Consider the following 24,353-nt stretch of genomic DNA (forward strand, 5'->3'; position numbering starts at 1 on the left):
AATAAATTGATTGATCAATATGCGACTCAAACCACCTACACCTGAACACCAGCAAAACCAAGGAGCTGGTGGTGGATTTTAGGAGGCCCAGACCTCTCATGGACCCCGTGATCATCAGAGGTGACTGTGTGCAGATGGTGCAGACCTATAAATGCCTGGGAGTGCAGCTGGATGATAAATTAGACTGGACTGCCAATACTGATGCTCTGTGTAAGAAAGGACAGAGCCGGTTATACTTCCTTAGAAGGCTGGCGTCCTTCAACATCTGAAATAAGATGCTGCAGATGTTCTATCAGACGGTTGTGGCGAGCGCCCTCTTCTACGCGGTGGTGTGCTGGGGAGGCAGCATTAAGAAGAAAGACGCCTCACGCCTGGACAAACTGGTGAGGAAGGCAGGCTCTATTGTTGGCATGGAGCTGGACAGTTTGACATCTGTGGCAGAGCGACGGGCGCTAAGCAGGCTCCTATCAATTATGGAAAATCCACTGCATCCACTAAACAGTGTCATCTCCAGACAGAAGAGCAGCTTCAGCGACAGACTGCCGTCAATGTCCTGCTCCACTGACAGACTGAGGAGATCGTTCCTCCCCCAAACTATGCGACTCTTCAGTTCCACCCGGGGTGGGTAAATGTTAACATCATACAAAGTTATTGTCTGTTTTTACCTGCATTATTATCAATCTTTAATTTAATATTGTTTTTTGTATCAGTATGCTGCTGCTGGAGTATGTGAATTTCCCCTTGGGATTAATAAAGTATCTATCTATCTATCTATCTATCTATCTATCTATCTATCTATCTATCTATCTATCTATCTATCTATCTATCTATCTGTTATCATACTTTTTAGAATATCAGATTTTTGTAAGGGTCTTTATTCATAGCCCAACTTAATTCTGGTGGATTCTGTTTCTTGCTCCTGCATCTCTATGGATAAGGCCAGGAATCAGTGGGGTAGTGTGTTCAAGTCACAGCACAAGGGTTACTGGTGTCTGGAATATACTTTATCCTCAGGAGAGTCAGGATATCAATATCCTCAATTCTATTCTATTTGAAGTACTGTAGGTGGTTAAGCAGGTGAGAAAAAAGAAAGGCAGACATGAGAGGGAGAAGTGGACATGCAGAAACAAGCTAGTTGCTCCAACTCACTGTCAGTAATGTTGGTGCCGGGAAAGTGAGTAAGAAAAGCAGCAGGTGGACAGCCTCATCCCATTTCCCATAAAGGACTGAGAAAGCAGGGCTTTACTCTCAAGGGAGAACAGACCTATGCATAAAATGAATCATATTTATATTCTGATGATGTGGTGCTTAGCTGTGCTTACCCATTAAAAGAAGTGGAGTTTCTTTTTTAATTAAATTATCAATTACTTTAATTACCATTTTATTTTATCTTCAAATTGGGGAGATAATGTACCTACCGATTGAACCTACAATGGATCAACTTATAGATGGTGCTCTACTCAACACGACACCAGAATCATCACTGAACATTTTCTTAATGGCTAAGGAGGTACTTATCAGCCTTGGGTTGCATAAGTTTTTTTTTTTTTTTTTTGCAAAATTCCTCCAAATGCATGTCAGGCCTTACATTTTTTGTTTTCTGCTGCACATCATCTCTCTGATATTAATACTGAGTACTTTCTTTGAACAAATTATTCAACAAAAGTATTTCAAGACACACTACTGGGGTTCCTTTGTACCAACAGCAGTATGCCTGCATAATGCATCACTGGGACTGTGACAGCCAAGTTAGAATTTTTATTTTCTTTCTTTTCATATTGGTCATCCTTTTAAGGCATTCTGGTGTGCATTCAGACCACAGTGTGTGTGTCTGTCTATCTATCTAGCTATCTGTCTGTCTGTGTCCTTTATGTTATTTCTTTTTTCCAATATTGATAATGTTACCAACAATAAATTTTTAATACTGCAAACACAAGTCCATCACCTTTACTGAGTGTTACTCCGATAGTTAGAATATCTTCAAAATAAGAATTCCTTTGATGTGTATAAGGTCTCACAGGTTCAAGAGCATATTTCTGAACTTCATGTTACATAGGCATTCAAGATTCTTTATTTGTCACATACACAGTTATACACGTACAATATATAGTGAAATGTGCTTTGTATCTGTGTGAACAAAACCTCTCAAATGTGGTATCTTACTTAAAAAGATCCAGTTCATTCACAGTAGGCAGCACCATAGGAGCTGGTAGAAGATTCTTAAAAAACAAATGAGAAAAAAAAGACAGTATTAGTTTAATTTAATAACCACTAAATGGTATCAACAGGCAATGCTTCAACTTCTGAAACCTAAAGTCATAATGAATGCAATCTGAAGTATCCTTTAAGCTAAATTCCTTCTTATATAAGCCAACTCGACTGCTCAGTTTTACTGTAATAACATAATCAGATATATTATGCATTTACTCTACCACATTATCTGGATAAATTAGGAAGCACTGAGATTTGAATCTTGAGAAAACTGAAAAATACATATTGTCGTGTTCAAGTAATATCCTGTATTGAATAGTCCTCAAAGAGAGAAAAAAATTCACAATTCATTTGGTTATAACATACAGAATAATGAGAAAGCTCTGAGCTTATAAACATATATTTTATTATCAATAAAATTCCCATGCTGCAATTACAAAAACCAAATATTAAATATATATTTAAACGTACAGAATTGTAAATTCTGATTTAAGTTTCACACCTTTATGTAAATTACCTTTTCATTTTCCTTTTATATATATATAAAAATATGCTAAACAACTTGGCGATTATTAACAGTGCAGTGAAACTAGGATAAAATCGTTAAAAAGAAGTCACCAGGATTTAACAATATTTACTTCATGTATAAAAAAGAAGCCACTAATTACATATTCATACGGAAACACAACATGTAATTGTCAGTAACTACTAAATACTGGAGAAACCTCTAAAGACTAGAAGGTAACAAAATGTGTGACATTATGAAGTAATAGTGTTTGAAGTAAGCTTGATAAACTATAGGTCAGTTTCTTTAACCTGTATCACAGGAGAATTAAAAAAAACATCCCCTGTCTGTGCAATGGAGTGATTAGTCCTCTTTCCTATTCCTCCACTACCATTCATATCAGTCTCCCCCAGCACTAACCTTGCCTATACTACCTCACAGTGAACCTTTCTACCAGACTATCTTACTGAATCCACATTTGTTGCAGTTCTGCCATGAGATTGCATTGAACCTCCTCATGGGATTACTTTTTGAGATAAGGTTGCTTGACTTGTCTAAAAGGATATCATACAGACTAGAACTATCCCTTGCATTTGTGAAGCAATTAAACCCTGAGATCTCCAGGGCTACACCTGGATGTAATATCCCTTAAAATGACAAAATGGTTTGAAAACATCTGCTACCCTCTGGTAGCTACATGAGGGAGTTCTTCCTGCTCTCCTCTTTAAATGGGCAATGGACAGTGAGGTTCCAAAGTAAGGGACCTTCTGCTGTCATATGTTAGTCAAAACGTCTTCTAGCCTCTTGCTACACTTCCATAATCTTTCTCTCTTCCTCTCTTATTATTGTAAAGCAGGTGGACTTACTCTTGTATTTTTCCAGAACACCACACAAACCAGAATTTACTCCAACCTAGTGACCTACAAAGCCTTGCAGAGGGGCTTCATTATTAACAGCATTGGTGTCTTTCACTTGGAGGTTAGCTGTTGAACTTTATTGTGTCCATTTCCTGGTGACATTCATGATTCTAGCAGGTTGTGGCCAGTTACAGTTAGACAACTTTTTTCTAATTTTGATTCTGTACATTACCACAATGAATTTTAAATGAAACAACTCAGATGCAGTTGAAGTGTAGACTTTCAGCTTTAATTCAGTGGGGTGAACAAAACGATTGCATAAAAATGTGAGGCAACTAAAGCATTTTTTTAACACAATCCCTTCATTTCAGGGGCTCAAAAGTAATTGGACAAATTAAATAACTGGAAATAAAATGTTCATTTCTAATACTTGGTTGAAAACCCTTTGCTGGCAATGGCAGCCAAAACTCTTGAACTCATGGACATCACCAGAATGCTGGGTTTTCTCCTTTTTAATGCTCTGCCAGACCTTTACTTCAGCGGCTTTCAGTTGCTGTTTGTTTGTGGGCCTTTCTGTCTGAAGTTTAGTCTTCAACAAGTGAAATGCATGCTCAATTGGGTTAAGATCAGGTGACTGACTTGGCCATTCAAGAATTTTCCACTTCTTTGCTTTAATAAACTCCTGGGTTGCTTTGGCTGTATGTTTTGAGTCATTGTCCATCTGTATCATGAATCGCCGCCCAATCAATTTGACTGCATTTAGCTGGATTTGAGCAGACAGTATGTCTCTGAACACCTCAGAATTTATTCGGCTGCTTCTGTCCTGTGTCACATCATCGATAAACACTAGTGTCCCAGTGCCACTGAGAGCCATGCACACCCAAGCCATCACACTGCCTCCACTGTGTTTTACAGATGATTTGGTATGCTTTGGATAATGAGCTGTTCCACGCCTTCTCCATACTTTTCTCTTGCCATCATTCTGGTAGAGGTTGATCTTGGTTTCATCTGTCAAAAGAATGTTTTTCCAGAACTGTGCTGGCTTTTTTAGATGTTCTTTAGCAAAGTCCAATCTAGCCTTTCTATTCTTGAGGCTTATGAGTGGCTTGCACCTTGCAGTGCACCCTCTGTATTTACTTTCATGCAGTCTTCTCTTTATGGTAGACTTGGATATCGATACGCCTACCTCCTGGAGAGTGTTGTTCACTTGGTTGGCTGTTGTGAAGGGGTTTCTCTTCACCATGGAAATGATTCTGCAATCATCCACCACTGTTGTCTTCCGTGGGCGTCCAGGTCTTTTTGCGTTGCTGAGTTCACCAGTGCTTGCTTTCTTTCTCAGGATGTACCAAACTGTAGATTTTGCCACTTGTAATATTGTAGCAATTTCTCGGATGGGTTTTTTCTGTTTTCGCAGCTTAAGGATGGCTTCTTTCACCTGCATGGAGAGCTCCTTTGACCGCATGTCGTCTGTTCACAGCAAAATCTTCTACATGCAAGCACCACACCTCAAATCATCTCCAGGCCTTTTATTTGCTTAATTGATAATGACATAATGACAGACTTGCCCACACCTACCCATAAAATAGCCTTTGAGTCAATTGTCCAATTACTTTTGAGCCCCTGAAATGAAGGGATTGTGTTAAAAATGCTTTAGTTGCCTCACATTTTTATGCAATCGTTTTGTTCACCCCACTGAATTGAAGCTGAAAGTCTGCACTTCAACTGCATCTGAGTTGTTTCATTTAAAATTCACTGTGGTAATGTACAGAACCAAAATTAGAAAAAAGTTGTCTCTGTCCAAATATTTATGGACCTAACTGTATACATCCCTTTACACTATATGCAAATTTAAATAGGGATCTGAGCTTCAAAATGGGAAATACTGTACACCATATAAAATAAATTTAACAAATTTGCTCACATTGTCATTATGTCACCATTAAAGCAAGTCTATTAAGTTTTTTTTTTAATGTTCTTACAATGAGAAACACAACTAGAGTACAGCTAATATAAAATAATGGTGCCAGGGTCTGGAGAGTGTTCAGACGAAAGTGAATACAAAGTACCTCGAATGTCTGACACTCTGCTATTCCTTTGCCTGTATGGTTCTTTAAGCTCTGCTCACCCTGAGTAAATACAACGATGTTCATGTATTTCACCAGTAGCAATACTGTACATCATTGAAGAAATATAGTGACTGAACTACGCATTCACTCATTTATTTTTCAAAACCACTACTCCAATTTATGGCCATGGAGGGGTGAGAGGCTATGCTAGCAGCATTAGCCATAAGACAGGATCTGAACCTGGATGACACATCAATCAAACGATACACTCACTTATAATGACATATAACTCCATACAAAGCCAATTTAGATTTGGCAATCAGACTACTATACACATCTTTAAGATGACCTGAGTAAGCCAGGGATGAAGTCTAAACTTCACACGAGCAGTGAGTAAGCCAAAATCCAAACCTAAGACCCTGAAGATACAATACAGTAGTATTGACTCCTGTCCCACCCTCTGTGTTATTTACCAACCCATGCATCCATCAATCCATGCATTCTTCTAAGTTCCTGCAATGACTCATTTTTCTCATTATTATTTTAACTTTATTCTTAATAAGGATGTTACCGATTTAAATTACAAATCCATCTGTCAATCCAAGCAATTGTTATGAAAGCATACTTTCATGAAATAAAATAATACATTACACTTGAAACTAGACAAATATGTAAAACGCTGAATGTTTTTTACCTCCTGATAAGCTTGCTTTAGAGGGCTGGAACCAGGTTTGTCATTCTTTGAAGGAATTCTCACCTGCAATAAAAATACAGTAACTTATTAGCAAAAGTGGAGTTTCACTAAAACTCACAACAACCCTCCTGTAATATGTTCAGATGGGCAAAACTTGCTTCCTGGATGTTACTGATCATGATAAATAGCCCTAACCTTTTGCCTGTTTTCTTCACAGGGCCTCGTTTGGCCATGCCCCTGTTCTTTGCCACTTTTGCCTGCCTACTGTTTCCTTCACAATCAAGTCGGAATCCAGACAGTATGCATAGTCTTTAAATAGCCAGTACTGTTATGTCACATTACTGGACTCATGTAGACAATTCTGTAATCATATATCTCTTTCTCACTTAAGTAAACTAAGGCATTTAATGGAGATAAAACATTCATTTCAACTTTATTTTAAATACTTGGGCTAGTTTGAATTTCAGTTTTACAACTTCTCAACAAAAAATCCCCAACATGTGTATCAACTCTTTAAACATAATATGACAATTCAGTGTTTGCACATATTTTGAAATTTACTGTCTCTGATGCTGGCTGTGTAGTTTACTGCCTAAGCTACTACCCAAATCCCCCACATTGTTGTTCAGGTAGTAAGTGATCACCAGGACTGCATGTGTGTAGGATAAAAGTGGCAGTGATAAAATAAAGTGATTCTAATACAGCAGACAGACAAATCTGAGAAAAACAGAACTTGGTCTGTAACAGGGAGAAGTGGTGGATGGATATAAAGACAATTCACAATGGCAAGGACAACTCATATTTGGCACATAAGTGAAATGTTAGGAAGCACAGGAAAAATGACCTAGTACATGGGACACTAAGATGCTGGGTAAACAAAATTATAAAAGTTCTGTTAATGAGCAAAGGTTATCATGGGTATGTTGGTAAAGAACTGTCAAAGCAGTTTTCACAAAATTAATAAAAAAGCACTAAACAATAAAATAACTAAACATTTTACACGTAAAGAGGCAAAAGATGATATATACTTATGAAATTGAAGCACAGGCAGGTTACATGTGTTGCTCAGGGTAATATCATAACTGAGAAGCCAGGACTGAATCCAGCAGCCTTGTGACTTAGAGTCCAGTTCCTCAGGCAGTGTTAGCTGCTTATGACAGGATTTGAGAAACACTGATTAATACAGACTGATGACTGGTAAATATTGAACAATTTTTAAAATGTATTATTCACTACCTGAGTACCATATGAACATGTAGTATTTACCAAACTGCAGAGTTATCCTTAATTTCTTTCCTAATTTTGGTGCCTGAAAGTTGTATGTACTGTACGTACTGCCATGTCAACTATGGATGGTACTATGCTACAAAGGGTCTGAGATAAATCAGTCTAAAGGATTGTTGTCTGCCTTTCATCATAAGCAACACATCTCAAGTGTTTGAAAGATTAAGAAAAAAGCTGTAACAGGTCCTTTCCAAACCGGTTCAAGTTACATGTTCATATGATTATACTGAGTTATTGAGCAATATATGTTGCAGGTATTTAATTATTTTTAAATAGCCTGGTATAACTGAGATTTGTAATTTCTGGCAAATATGCTAAAAGATAAAAAAATATAAAGTAAACATATGAAATACTAGATGTGTTACTTGGCTTCAACTGGGAAATTTCATACAACAATGGTTGTCGGTTATAGTGCTATTGGTTAATCAGGTGTATCAGAAGTACTACCGTATTTCCCTGAAAATAAGACCGGGTCTTATATTAATTTTTGCTCCAAAAGATGCACTATGGCTTATTTTCAGGGGATATCTTATATTTATTCATGTATAACAATATACATTTATCCAAATACAGTCATGTCATCTTCTTCTGGAATATCGTCATAACTCTCCACATTCAAACCCTGAATTCCAGCCTGACTTTCTCGCTACTCCAGCTGCTTTTAGGATCCTCCAGGATCAATGTGCGTGCTTCAATGTTTGATGAATGGTTCGATGTGGTGAAGCAAAATGCATTTGTGGTGCTTTGATATTCAAGTGTTGCATATTCCCCAAAGTAATGACACGATACATTTTAAAAGTCTGACATACCATCTTCTGCGCCGTCTTTTTTTTTTTTTTTTTGCACCTTCACAATACCATCAGAATATACGGCGGCGTATTTGAGCCACAGACAAAAATAAATAAGGACATAATGAAAATGTCTATTTTGTGATCAAAGTGGAAATATCGGCTTTAATCTCGAAATGTCCACTTTAACCTCGTAGTTTATCATTAAAGCAGACCGTCGTAAACGTCATCTTAAAACTGACCCAGTTGTCCCTTGTGATCCCCTGCCTGGAGTTTACACATTTTCCTGGTGGGTTTGCACAGTGTGCTCAGTTTTCTATTCAAAGACATGAAGGTTTAGGAATTTGGTGAAGCTACAATGACACCAGTGAATGTGTGTGCTTGTGTTCACCTGATGCCCTGTCCAGGGATTTTGTTTCTGTCTTGCGCCGATGCACATCCCCGAATTGATGGATGTAATCATTAAACATCCTTTTCAGAGTTATTGTGGCAAGGTGTCCTTGGAATTTAATGGATGTTTCAGGCACACGTGTCTCATCAAGTGAAGTATAAACCCGGCCTTAGGCGCCTTAATTTTCAGCTGACAATCTTGACTAGGGCTTATTTTTGGGGTAGGGCTTATATTACAGAGCAGCATGAAAATCATGCTAGGGCTTATTTTCGGAGTAGGTCTTATTTTCGGGGAAACACGGTATGAAACTGAGTGCTTTTCTGCATACAATATTTGTACGTATTGTATACAATTTGTGGAAATATGTACAGTTTGTTCTGTATACAATATATGTAGTTTTTTTTTTAACTAAAGACTAATATAATTGAAAGGCAGTGTGTTATAATGGTTAAGGCTTTGAACAAACCCTGAGGTTGTGGATTCAAACCCTTCTACTTGACCCTGTCTGACCTTGAGCAAGTCACTTCGCCAGCCTGTGATCCAACTAGAATAACAAGAGAAATGTAACCAATTGTATCTTAAATGTTGTAAGTCACCATGGTTAAAATCATCAGTCAAATAATAAGTAGTAATAATTAATATTAGGTCACTGGAGCTGCTTACTCGAATATACACAATTGTTCATGAGTAAAACATTCCTGCATTAGATCAGTTGGTTCTTTTTCCAGTGACTTGGCTTTTGTTGATGGTCTTTGCAAAACACAATTTTCCAGGAAAGCGTATTCTTTTTGAATTGAAACGGGTTATCAGTAGAAATAATGTGAAATTTGAGTATACATTATTATCATTTGATGTTTACAATTTTCACTCAAGTACAGTATTTCTTTTTGTTTTTTTCATTAGTTGTATGTGGTCCACCTTCAAAATCTACAGATGTTATTGTATATGCAAAGCAGTGTTTGAAGTGGATATACTTAAGTACAGATACTCTATGTGTTACAACGATGTATTAACACGAAGAGTGAGGAGTACGAAGCATTTCTCCATTAGAAATTCAACTGCCACAATCTAAGACTAACATTTCTCCCTAGCAGTTTGTGTTACGAGTCTCAGGCCAAGGGGAACTTGGGCCTGTTACAAACCAGAGCTGCCATAAAGTATTGTAGCAAATGCAACTAACTTCAAAATAAGGAGACAGTCACCCATGTTCAGCTATGCTGGGTGTTTTGTCTGACTTAAATATTAAAACAGAAAGAATACACTATTTCAAATAAAAATAAACTATAGTCAGCAACAATTAAACCATCTTTAAGCAAATGCAGTCAACTAAATTATGTATTCTTTAACAATAGTTAAATATGTTCATCTATCATAAGTACATGCCAGTAGCATATTCTTTTCAGATATATAAGTACAGATATACAAATAACACTGGCCACTATCAATTAACAGATTGGGTAAACACCACCATTGTTTGCTCTGATAAATAAGAAAGGAAAAACAGCTAACCCCAGCTTTCATATAAAACCTTTCCATGGCCTGACATCCTTTAGTTTTGAACAAAAAAAAAAAACATAGGTGCACTGCATTTTGTAAGGAAAAAAAGAAAACAGAGATACGTACCGATGTTTTATAAATTAGTTATCTGGAGCTAATAACAGATTAGAATGCAATACTACACTTGGGGAGCCACTTCTTAGTCTCTTTTTATAACCTAATGCATCTGATGGACATTCTCTGTCTGTTAAAAAAATAAAAACACCCAGAGAAGCTTCCATAGCAGCTGCTGATGCTCTTTTCTTGTATGATGCTGTTCCCAGGCTCTCCTTTATGACATGCAATTGCTTTTATTACCCACTTTGCATTCTTTTGATGAATTTCCCATTGGGATTAATAAAGTATCTATCTATCTATCTATCTATCTATCTATCTATCTATCTATCTATCTATCTATCTATCTATCTATCTATCTATCTATCTATCTATCTATCTATCTATCTATCTTATCTATCATCAAAAACCACTGTAACTTAATAATTCAACTAAAATAAACTTTTGCTATTACAAATTGCTTTGGTAATGAAACTTTATTGCATACACTTTGTTGCTTTTCCTCGTTTTTTTTTTTACCAACAATCAGTGCATACTCCTTTCACCTATTGTTTTTTATTTTTATTCTATAATATTCTAATGGCACTTTCTGTCAGCACTTTTAGAGCAGGTAACACAGAGGAAGACATGTATGTACCTGCAAAATAAGGAGACAGGCACTACTTTACTGTGCCGTTCAGGTCTGCTGGGTGGTTTATTCTGGTAGGAACTCTTTAACAAGAGTAGTCTATATGCTTAATTTCCCTCACTCCGCTATGTAGCTCCCCGTACTGATCTGCCAGGCTCTTTGGCTACTTAACCGTCTTTTATGTTTTTGTAGGTTTTCCAGCAAACTAAAATAGTAATCCTTTTAGCTGCAAATTCATTTGAAATCACATTGGGATTTTTTTTAATAACATAATCCCCACATTTGCAGAACTGGGGTTGGGGGTTCTCCCTTAATGTTTTAAGAGCCGTGATAGAAAGAGGATTGGTTTTCAACAACTCAACCGGAGTTTGTAGGTCGACGGAGTGGAACGAATAACCAAGATGAGAGCCAGTACGTATCTAAGAGTACCAGTAGTCAACAGCAAAAAAGCAGTGTTTGTTAACCATTAAGCTTTGCAAGGTTTTGCTGAACTTTCTCTTTCTGTTGTCTTTTTTCCTGTCCAGGACAACACCTCATTTTCTGTCATCTATTCACTCAATTGGCTACTAGTGCTATTACAACGTCACATCAATCACTTCTGCTGTGTACTTCATTTGCATAAAATGTGCTCTCAGTGCAGTGTGGAGTATGTTAGCATAACATTAATAAATTTTGGCAAACAACATTTTTTTGAAAAATAAAAATACATGTGTCGGCTAATTTTCTTTTTCCCATAATGTCACCAAATTTGGATAAAATCAATCAAGGCATTTTAGAGATTTTGGGGTATTTAGTTTTTCTATCAGGTGGGGGGGGGGGGGGGGGGGGGGTTACCCTAAAAACTGATATATTGAAAATATCTTTCTTAGTGGATACCTACTGACATAGGTTTACCATTCTGCCGTATTTCAGCTTTTTAACTAAATTGGAAATAGTGTTTTTGTTGTTGAATGATTCAGTCAGTCAGCTAACTTTGAGTTATATATAGATTTTTATTTTGTATTTGAGCATTATAAAGAATAGTATAATGTACTGTATCATTAACAGGATGCATCACAAAGAGATGTGGACTATAACTGCTATCATAAAGAAGTATAAGATGGCATTAATAAAGAACAATGGTGTATAAATGTTTCCAAACTAGTAATTCGTGAAATAATACCACAGCATCTTACCTGTATGACCACCCCCATAACTGGCAAGTTAAGAGTCTGACCAGGGATTGGGGCTGGCCACTGATCGATTTCATTGCACACTGCAAGACAGAAATGGTAAACTCTTAAAAATAGGAAAACAATCACTGAGAAATTCTGTTAAGGAAACATTCAATTTATTACAAATATGGAATATTATTTGGTTTGCAAGTTATAAAAAATAAATCTCTTGGGGAATATGAAAATAAATATCATTTTATGTGTATATCTCTTCATATTTATGAAAATATATTTTCAAACATCCTGCAATGGACTGGTGCCCTGTCTAGGGCTGTTTTCTGAATTGCAGCCAATGTTTCTGGATTGGTTCTAGCCCCACACAACCCTGGATTGAATCAAGTGGGTTTGAGAATGCTATGTTATGCAATTTTTTATTTTTTATTTTTATATACTTTAAACATATTTCTTAACAGGACAACACTAAGATTTTAACAATGTTTAAGAGTCTAAAGAATAAAACTCAGAGAATTTAGACTAGTAATTAGACTAATCTATAAGTGCAAGATACTTCCTATATACTTCTTATACAAGTTTCTTCATTTAAGGCTTTAACATTGTAGCACTAGCTTGATAAAGAGATGAATAGAACAGTTGTTTCAGAAATACTACTGAAAGTTCTTTATTACTGAAAATATGCTTTTGTACAGGTTTAATATCCATTTGCAAATTTTTTATTACTTGAATAAAAAGTAGTCAAGATGGTTACTCATATAAGTTACCCTATTGCAAATCTAATGCATGATGCTTACACTACAATAAACTGGCCAAAGGCACCTACAGTAACTGTATGCAGATAATACAATCCTTACCAAGCATCTATTTATAGAGCCTGCCTAATTTCAGGATCACAGGGATCTAGATCATTTTCCAGTCCAAGACAGGACCTAACTCTGAATGGAACACTGGAGCTCTCTACCATCTCCAAATATTAACCTTTATTACATAGCATACTACTTCAAAATGTCCAGAAAACTTCTTCCCAAACAAAATGATGCCTTATTTCATACCGCAGTTTTCAGATTACCGTCCATCTACTGTATCACATTCATCCCTAGGATCCCGAATGGGCTTGACTTCTATATGTAGTGAATCTAGGCCATGACCTTCATGTCTGTTATGTCAGATGGGATGGCGCCACACACATGTCTGTAATACTGCTGAATTCTGCCAGATTATAATGCAGCCACTGCCAATAGTTCAGGTAGTGTGTTGTAACATGGAAAAACTTTGACTTGTGCTTTCTGACCATTTTGTGCTGTTCTATTCTTTGCATTTTTGTTCTTCTGGACATTTCATTCTTATTACATTCCCTAGTTATTTTTCATATATAGAATTTTTCATATACAGGGCCAAAATTTAAAATTCAGGTTTTCAAAGGATTTACACCTTTTAGTCATTTTTAAACATGATTTACTTGACCCCTTCCACAATGATGTCTCTGTGTGTATTTTTCTGCCTTTTCTGTTAGGATGTTAGTCTGTAGATATAATACTCAAACACGAATCACTCCATTCAAATGAAACCTTGCACAGGCTATGTTAAATTTTCAACGAAACATGATTCAGTATCCTTTATAAAACAGTAAAAGAGACTCATACAGTTGACATTACCTGATATTTTATACATGATTTGTTATATAATAACACAAACATATTTAAAATGTCAGATTTCAAATACTATCATTTTTATTTGATGATTTGCTAATGCCTGTACAGTACAGTAGGCCTAATAAATTAGATCGACTTCAGAATTTCTATAAAAGTAAACAGGGATGCAATATAAATTTAATACAAACCTGCTTCCAGGCAAGGGTCTAGTTTTTCAAAGTACTCTGGTGCAATAAGCTGCAATAAGGACTGGAAAAGATTCACATATGGTAGTCTTGAAATCACAACAAGAGACTAAAAAAAAAAAGAAAATACTTAATAAAGGGACAACTATAAGAAATATGAAAATGATGAATTGTAATGGACGTGAAGCCCACGACTCCAATTTAGACTAAGCAGGTTAGAGATTGTTATGTTACAAACATAAACAGGCTAAAAAATAACATTACTACAAAAGCATCATGCTTTATAACTAACAGGAAAAAATTACGACATTAAAAAGAATTATCTATAAGAACTGACATAACTGCAGACTCAAAAATCTCAATCCCTGTATAGGAGTATTCGACTCATATTAGTAAAAATGTATATTCAAGACTTTTTTAATATGTTAAATTATACACAGTGCTCTGATAGGTACTGCAGTCTTAGGAATTTCAGAATGCAGAATAAATTAAATCAGGGCTTAAAAATATCCAGTTTATTGAATCATGTTAAAAAGTAATTACATGCTTTAAGCTCAGTAATTTTACATGTCAGGACATCATGAAGAATTTTCAGGTCTTCACTATGTCCAACAATTACATGACTGTAACCTCACATTACAAAGAACACATAACACATTTTACTCAACTAAAAATAAGCCAACATACCATTTTGGTTATATCCAGATATACAGAACTATGGAATTGAAAGTGGATGCACTTTCTTTTTCACAGGACTATATGCATATTTCTTTCCATTTGATGCATGGTGTTTCTCTACTTATATTTCAACACTATGTTTTTTTCACATCATTTATTCATACAATACTGTATTTTTAATTATTGTACACAGTACTATATGGGGTTCCCACATTGAAGTCCACATAATAAGAATACATTTATTTTAATTATTTCTCTGAAACATTCAGTAGTTTCAGAATATACTCATAAATATATGGAAATAAAAAATAGCTTGAATAATTCAGAGATAATAAAATTATTTAATTAAGGGAACAGTAATATTTTTGACATAGGGATGCATTAGAATGTTTAAAAAGGTTTGTATTAATACTCAAAGTGATATTATATTGGTTGCTTGCGATTTTAAGAATTTGTATTTTTTCACAAAATTATCATTATTTAAAAAAAAAATCACATCAATATACTGTTCTACCAAATGTCAATATGGACTTTGGTAAACTGTCTGTCTCTTTTAAAACTATAGGAAACAAACATACTTTTCAGTCAATGTATCTAATTTACTTACCAGCTTTCTTTCATACATAATGACAATGTGAACAAGGGAACAGTGTCCTTCTTTTAATATAAGTGTTCAAGACGGGAAAAAATAAGCTGATCACCAACGTGGAAACAAAATAAGTTTGACATTTGCAGATAGTTCACCCACACTGGAAGTCATGCATTTACATTTTTTTTAGAAATTGAAATGAAAAATTTAAAAAGAAGAAAATATGACTAATTCTGAACTTCTGAAATTATTTAGAAACTACATGCCCCCTCTTCAATTAATGAGAAATGTTGCAGTCACGGGGAAAGAAAGCAAAGGTATGTAAAATGGGATTTTAACATTCAGTGGGCTTCTTTGTGAATATATCTTCTTGTACAAACAATGAATAAAAAAACAAGCACTGATCCTGGTAAAGTGTTACAGTGAACAGACAGAAGATGCAATCAGTATGGTAATACATTATTTTTTGCTTATTAACAAAAATATGAATTTCTGAATATATAAGAATGGCATGAAAGTTGTACAGTACATCCATCTACTGATCAATTACTTTTCTCTTACATACCTTTTGAAAATATCCTCTTTTCACAGTGGTATCTTTTACTTGTCTGAAGTAAACATAGCCATAATAATGCCCTGGATCTCTCTGTGAATATTTTAAGAAAAAGACATACAGAATATGCTGTAAACCAAAGAAAGCAACAGTAAATTTTGCAAACCAAAAGTCTTTTTGAGAAACCTGCTTTCAAAATTAACCATAACTCCTTAAATAAGCCTTCCAAGTAGAGAAAGGTTTTTGCAAGTTGTTTGAGAAATGATATACTGTATGGTTGTATTGGCATAGACAGTAGTCAAAATGTAACATTTTAAAAGGGTGACATGAAAATGATAAGACAGACATACTGAGTTTCACTGAGACACAGTAAAGCCGGATGCAAACTTGGAAAGGATATCTGTGAAGGCTGTAACAAGCTGATCTGTTTTTAAAAGCAACAGTTACACTCCTGTGAAAGTAGTAAGACTTAACACATTGATGTGTGACATGAAAAGAATGGACTGTAACTGTATGTATGCCCAAGAATGTTGAAAGCAAAGAAAGAACCATGGGGGAGGGGTAGCCAATCTAATCCAAATATTCCCTCTTTCATTTCTGAAAAATTTGGGGTTATGTCAGGCTCAAAATTTTTCAAAGCTCTGCAGATCTCCTGCATACCTGCCTTTGTTTTTTGCACATTATTTCATTATGTAAATTATGTTTATGGTTAGTAGTGCCATGGCTATAGTTACAGAAGACACTGCCACCTAAAATCATGGTGGTGATAATTAAACATTTTGCTTTTACTCTTAATGAACACTTACATCTTAGCACAGGGGCTGAACCTGGTAATTACAGTTTCATGCTAACTTATACAAGGGGGAATCAAGCTAAAGTTAGAAAATGGGATTTATTAGCAAATGGAATGAACCTTAACAAAGCTGATAATGTCATTTCTCAATATAGTCTCCACCCTTCTCGATGCACTGGAAGTGCCTGGATTCCAGCAGAATAAAAGGTTTTGTCTTCTAACTTGTGCACCCGAGTTATTGTTGAACACTGCATGTCGAGGGGTACTACAGTCACTAGTGCAAGTTACTGTGACTTACTGGAGACCAATGTGAAGCCTGTTTTTCGATCCAAGCATCAGGGACTGCTGTCTCAAGGAGTCCTTTTACTGCAAGACGGTGCCCACCCACACACTGCTAAGAACACCAAGGCTTGCCTGGAGAGACTGAAGGTATTCCCCTTATTCACCAGATTTAGCACAGTGTGATTTCCACCTTTTTTGCACCGCTAAAAAACATCTGGGTGGACAAATGATGACGTGCATGGGTGGTTGTAAGACAAAACCTTTTGTTCTGCTGGAATCTAGGCACTTCCAGGCAGGTGGCGCAAGTCCATTGAACAGGGTGGAGACTATATTGAGAAATTACATTATCAGTTGTGTTAAGGTTCATTCCATTTTCTAACTTTAGCTTGACTCCCCCTTGTACATATAATAAAGACCTTCAATTTATACCTCCTGCTGGCTTAAATTGTACACTTCTGTGATTTTTGCCATCAGCAACCTTCCATCAGTGTGAAAAGCAACAAAGTGAAGCAATGTAAAAGATGACTAAATAAATTATGTTCAAAACAAGATATTAAACTCACAATGGACAGCCACAGATTAAGTGGAGTATTTCTGGCAAAATTGCATACCGAGTCTGGATACTGTCATTGGCCCGTCCAAAGTCAGAGCTTCCCTCTGTTAAATGAGTCCAGAACTCAAAAGCATAACTACTGAAACTGGCGGACCACAAGCTGCCCCAACTAATAATAAGCTCCCGAAAGGCTCAGTGTTTAGAAAAGGAGTGAAGCCAAAGAAGTAGAGGGGGATGATTTGGGAAGATTGTGGCTCATTGAGAAAAACAAAAAAGAATCTGGAAAGATGAGGAAATAAATTGTTAGGGGTGGGAATACACCGGATAATTATCATTAAACTAACTCATATCAATGGTCTAAAGCAGGGGTCCTCAACCACCGGTCCGCGACCCACTACCGGGCCGCAGCCGTCTGACAGCCGGGCCGCGAGAGAACTGCCGGCAACGGAGACTCACTCAGACTTTTCAAAATGCTTGGTGGGCGGGGCTTTGCAGCGGCACAGAGAGAGGAGAGAGACCGAGGTGAGAGAGTATTACAACAAAGTATTTTTATGGTCGTGACAGTTTCCCCATATGACACGAGTCTATAGAAATCGCGTTACTACGAAGTACATTCAGCAGATGCTTTCATTACAACGAAGTGACCTTGAAATGCCTGAACGAATCATCCACAGAGCAGTTAGATCTGTGGTCGCAGCTCAGATGTGCACGTTTGCACAACGATCCCCAAACAGAAACATTGTAAAAAAAATTCTTTCTTCGAACTTTCCTCGTACTGTCTTTTTTTTGATGTTTTTGTTTTCTGTGGTTTTCAGTGATACCTTTTGCTTATTGCTTGTCAACATTTGAAAAACATCCATTGGAATTTAACTCATTGTCACCCTCCTATAGAAACGGCAGACACGAAAAAAACGATAACAGTGTTAATGTTTGTGATGTGCAATCTGTTGGAATGGCAAATGCAAAGCATATGTCTTTGTTATATGCAAAAAAAAGAAGAAAAATCTCAGGTTGCCAACGTATGCGGACTGCTTAATAACTTAATAATAATAGAAATGTTATGTAAATTGTGTATAAAACTGCCCCCCCACTCCCCCCCCCCGACCGGTCCATGGAAAAATTTGCATCTAATAAAGTGGTCCTTGCTGTCTAAAAGGTTGGGGACCACTGGTCTAAAGGACTGTGAACTTTTCCTTTAATGTTCCACCAACTAAGCCAACATTTGCATGCATTAATATGGGATGTGTGTTGCACCATTATGTGCACTGACCAACAACCATAATGTTACTAAATACCGATGAATGGGTAGCTAATCAAAAGAAACTCTCAGAACTGTCTCCCCTTATTGCAAATTAGAATAGCTACTGCTGTCTTGCTAGACTGTGAAACAATCCTAAGTGAAACTGATATAATCACAAGCTTAAAAATAGCAAAATTTCAAAAGCATGCAGGATCACTGTACATACTGTGGTTTTACAGTGTGTCAGCTATAAAAAAATAGCACAATCTGTCCAACGTCCTTACTTACTGATTTACTCCTGTTTATGCTGCCATATTCTTTGTACCTTTCTGGCAAATCAAATTATAAACATTCTAAATGAATTATTTTTTCATTTAATACTGCATTTTAATTCTTTGGCTGAGAAAAGCATGAACTGAACACAAAAATTTAAATGCAATGAGGTTGAAACATTTTATGAGTTGCTGATTAACAGTTTCACATTTCCCTGGGGCATCTGTAGTGACACAAGATACTGACATAAATGTGTACATGTCATAAAATGTTTTGCTTGTTTTTACTTAACTGCCATTAGGAGAACAGTCTGGATACCACATGATATGTTATGGATATGGGAAAATGTGGATTTCTGCCTTAATATTGGAAACTATTACAGGATGCTCTTCAGTATTTTCCATCAGGCAAAGGTTTATAGCTGAACATTAGTTAAACTATAACATAAGGACACATTTTTCATCATTTGAGTTACCTGGAGTGTAACCGGTGCTTCTCTGCTATAGATATCTTCTTCAACAAACCATGAGGATTTCTGTCCTACAGACTGCCGAACCCGGAAACTGAACTGAGTATCTCCAAGGCAACCTTTTAACGATAAAAAGACAATATTAAAAAAAGCTACTTACTTGCATAGCCTACAACCTATCCATCCATCCATTTTCCAACCCGCTGAATCCGAACACAGGGTCATGGGGGACTGCTGGAGCCAATCCCAGCCAACACAGGGCACAAGGCAGGAACCAATCCTGGGCAGGGTGCCAACCCACCGCAGGACACACACAAACACACCCACACACCAAGCACACACTAGGGCCAATTTAGAATCGTCAGCCCACCTAACCTGCATGTCTTTGGACTGTGGGAGGAAACCGGAGCGCCCGGAGGAAACCCACGCAGACACAGGGAGAACATGCAAACTCCACGCAGGGAGGACCCGGGAAGCGAACCCAGGTCTCCTTACTGTGAGGCAGCAGCGCTACCCACTGCGCCACCGTGCCGCCCTGTTTCAATTACAGTTCTTTGAAAATTGTTTATACAAAACATTTATTATAAACATAAAGTATAATTTGAAGATTCATGTAATTAAGCGTGGCAATGACACCTAGTCAGTTGAAAGCAAATCTGAGGGAAAGCCATGATGTCATATTAAGTATAAATTTATGTTTAAAATTTGAACTTATTGCAGCTACATACTGTACATACTAAAAAATCTGCTTAATCCATTTCAGGATTATTGGGATCCACAGTCTATCACAGCAGCACTGAGCACAAGACCTTGAAAACAATCCAGAGCACCAGTTATTTTTAGGGCCTACTCACACACACTTTCACACTCACAGAGGGTCAATTTAAAATTTCATACAAGTTAGGTTTCCAGAAGAAAACTGAACCACACTTGGGGAAAACATGCAAACTGTCTACAAAAAAACTAGGCACAAGATTCGAATCAAGGACATTTAATCTGTGCAGCAGCAGTGCTATCCACTGTCCTTTCTTATGTCTAGTTACTTGAAATTGACACATGACAAATAAGCAGTAATATAGATGAAAACATCACATTTCAGGTATTTAATAGACAGCATGTTTTAAAAATATACAATAATAAATTTCTTTCCAAAAGTTACACAGTCTTTATTGAATTTTGCAAAACATAAACAAACAAATAATGAATAGCAACAGCTAAACTAATGGGAGCTGAATCATTTGGACATAAGCAGCAAAAACTCAAATATTAGGCTAAGTTGATGTATGGTGACTATAAACACCGTAACCTTCCAGATTAAAAAATATTCAAGCGTCTGAATACTTCTATGCAAAATACATGGTATGCAAACAGATGACAAATAAATTGTTAATGCTGGCACAGCCAAAGTTTGGAAGGTAAAATAAGGATACATCTACATATATGGGGCACAATCAATTGGAAAATGTTTTCTCCTTAAGTATTCATGTCCCACTGATAAAATAAAGAAAGAAGAAAACCAAACTGTAATAAAAACATTGCTTTTGATACACTGGTTGATACCACGATGAATTAGCTTGCTGTCAGCTTTTGTGGCTCTGATCTGTACCCTGTGTTTCTATATCATCCGACTCCAATTATGAACTTTATATGATGACAGTTGTACTTTTATTATACATTTGTGTATTATACTATTCAATCCCATGACCCATTAAAATGGTACAGCAAAGTGATGTAAACATTAATATTATTACTTCAGGGATCCTGGGAAATGGGTTTGAATTCTAGCCTAGTAACATTCTGTGTGGAGTTGGTGTGTCTTCTGCATGTAAGTAAATTGCCTCCAGTTACCCCAGTTTTTATCCCTTAAAGAAGAGGCTGAATCACACAAGTAACCTCAAAAAAAACAATAGTATCTCACATTCCCACAGATTTGGTTCAAGTATCCTTACCTGAATAGGAATCAGGAAAGGAAAGGTAGCAAATATTTGTTTTCTGAAAGGTAAAAAAGAGACACTGCATGATTTCCACAGTCCTGGTATTAGTAGTAGGAGTAGTATAGTCACGCGCACAGAGTACAGTGAAATTCTATCATGTATAGAACCAAACGTTTAAGGAGATCAAGCTCTCTCTTCATCTGTTGCCCTACTGTATTTAAGCCAAAGTCTTGATGTTGTGTATAAATTATCTTTGTTCAATGAATTTTGAAAATATTTCCAATAACAAAAGGTACTTGTTTTCTAACAGTTATTCAAATTGCTGTAGTATATTCTGATCATTGATGAATAAAACATTGAAAATTTTCATTTTTGTTCAAAGACATAACATGTTTAATTATGCTATTAGAAGCTATGAAGATACAGTATATTTGCTCATGAATTATTAACAATCCTCACAATTTAGCAAACTAAAAAAGTAATACTTACCTCTTTCTCTGTGAGTTTAGTGTCATGAGGATATACAAGCTAAAATAAATTAACATAACATACATGTTAGACTTTTTCTTTTTCAATGAAAAAATGAGACATTTTTAAAAAAAAATCCTTTAAAGTTAATCTAGTGTTAAAAGTATTCTAATGTATATCAGAAACATCACACAATTACACAATAAACAGTTTGACATAGCAGCTAAGGCACAGGACTTTACACTGCCAGGCTGAAAGTTTAATTCCCAGCTTTGACCCTCCATGTGCCACTAAGCAAGTCATTCAATTTATCTGTGGTCCAACTTTTAAAAAATCCATATAAAGAATTGTACAGCGTTTCTGTACTTGTAAAGAGCTTTGGAAGACGTTTTAAAACGCACATATTTACATATATTAACACATATTTAAAAAAATTGTTTCTGTTCATGTAAAGTACTTAAAGATGATGTTTACCACAGAAAGGTGACATACAAAATAAAGTTTGTTTGCTTATAATAGATGGCATACAAAAGAAAAACTGAACTGTTAATTTAAATGTATTTCCCCTTTAAATATAAATGCAACATGATTTGTGCAAGTTTATTTGGCTAAATATTGCTACAAAGAGCAAATCTTTAAACAGTGCCTCCTATGTTGGCAAATGTATAGAGTTTTTTTAAAGCAATGAATAAATTAAGATACTAATTAGTCAATGGCACACAAACATTTAGTTCCAGACTTACTTGAACCGTTTAAATTTGCTACTACAACCTTGCATTTTCAAAATTCTCATTCTTCCTTGTAATGCAGATTGCACAAAAAATAAAAAACCTCTAGTACTAATGTCACCTAGACTGGTGGATCTACTTCTTTCCATTTCCCACAGTGCTCTAATATACACCAAAGAACATTTAGATTGTAAGCGCATCTAGAAACGTAGAAAATGTTCAGCAACAAACCCATCTTTATTTGCAGTTGCATCAAATAAGTATCTTGAGTGTATGTAGAACCTACTTTATCAACTGTATGTGCTCTCAAATCTTGAGTGTTAATTTCAGTTATTCACATATTTTTAAGCCCAATGCACCATAGATAAAATGAACTGGCTACCTTGTGTGCTAAGGTTCAGTTCTTTATACAAAGAAAGCATGATACTGTATTATGCTTTGCATAATGAAGATAATCTGAAGCCCCTTTATTGTTAAAGAAAATATTATATGAGATTTCTAGAGTATAGCAGTAAAGCAGCTTTTGGATACAGTGGAATGGGTCTGAATCCAGTGCCTGGATGATTTCTGCATGGCATTTGTAAGTTCTTTCTGTATCTGCATGGTTTTTCCGCAAATACTCCCTTCCCTCAGAATTAAGCATGTCAAGGTTAAACTGGCAATTGTAAATTTGACCCATTGAAGTGTGCATAATTGGGTCTGGCAATGGACTGGCATCCAGCCTGGGGGGCTGCTTCCTGCCTTGTGCCTAATGGGCCCTTAAATTCTGAATAAAAACTGGATTATGTGGATTACAAAATGTTATTTTTGGTTTCAAGAGCTGGAGCATGAGCAAAATAAACAACTTTGTCACAAAATCAGTTTGCACTGCCTGAACTTGTTTTATAGTCCACGACCTGTACTACTATTGACTGACCAATGTGTAAGCTAACAAAAAAAGTTGTCCTCCTTCATTGACATAACAAAACTTTTTCAAATGTATTTAATCCAGCTAAGAGTTGCTTTATATTCTTATGTTTGGTGTTACTGACTCTTGCATTCTACAAACAGTTTTCTTCACATTTAAAAAGTTATCAATTTATTTACATTTAAAATTATCCATAAAACATACTGGGGCTAATCTAACCTCGTGTTTCTCTTCAAGGTGAACTTCTTTCCATTCCTGACTATACTATACTGAGCTTTGTAAATCATCTTGTGGGAGACACCACATAATATAATGATAGCCTTACTGCCATTTATGCAGGAGAGTGGCGCAGTGATGAGCAGTACTGCACCACGGTTTTATAGTGCTGGGTTCAAATGTCTTTGTGGCATTGATATTTTCTTGATATGTTCACATGAGTTTTCTCCCACATCAGAAAAACATGCAGGTTACGTTCACTGGGCAACCTAAATTGATTTGTGCCCTGTGATAGACTAGAGTCTAGCCAAATGTTGACTCTTGTTTTGTGTTCAATGATGTAAGGACAGGCTCCCTTCCTTATAAACCCTGCATTGGAAAATACACAGTCACAATGTCCAAGACAAGAGATATAAAATTTGCTAACCTGGGCTGCCCCTAACATACACATCACACAGAATACACCTTAGTAATATGTACCGTATTTGAAAAAAGGTAAGGTGGCTAACAGAAAAAAACAATACCCAAAGTTAAAACTGACCCTTCTAATTTAATATTAATGCATGTGTGGATAATCATACATAAATATAGTTTATTAACTATGTTATAAACTGCACAGGTTTGGACAA

The 24,353-nt window shown here is 36.1% G+C and overlaps 1 protein-coding gene across 1 annotated transcript in view; it reads right to left on the reverse strand.

Annotated features, from left to right (window-relative positions):
- Positions 1–24,353, reverse strand: part of dennd6b (DENN/MADD domain containing 6B) — a 59,064-nt gene that overhangs the window by 28,181 nt on the left and 6,530 nt on the right. Inside the window, 8 exon segments of the mRNA XM_051935231.1 lie at positions 2,164–2,219; positions 6,334–6,396; positions 12,211–12,290; positions 14,045–14,150; positions 15,874–15,954; positions 19,478–19,590; positions 21,421–21,463; positions 21,895–21,933. Coding sequence (XP_051791191.1) covers positions 2,164–2,219; positions 6,334–6,396; positions 12,211–12,290; positions 14,045–14,150; positions 15,874–15,954; positions 19,478–19,590; positions 21,421–21,463; positions 21,895–21,933 — 581 coding nt within the window.

This window comes from Erpetoichthys calabaricus, chromosome 1 (assembly GCF_900747795.2).
Source record: "Erpetoichthys calabaricus chromosome 1, fErpCal1.3, whole genome shotgun sequence".
Classification (NCBI taxonomy): domain Eukaryota; kingdom Metazoa; phylum Chordata; class Cladistia; order Polypteriformes; family Polypteridae; genus Erpetoichthys; species Erpetoichthys calabaricus.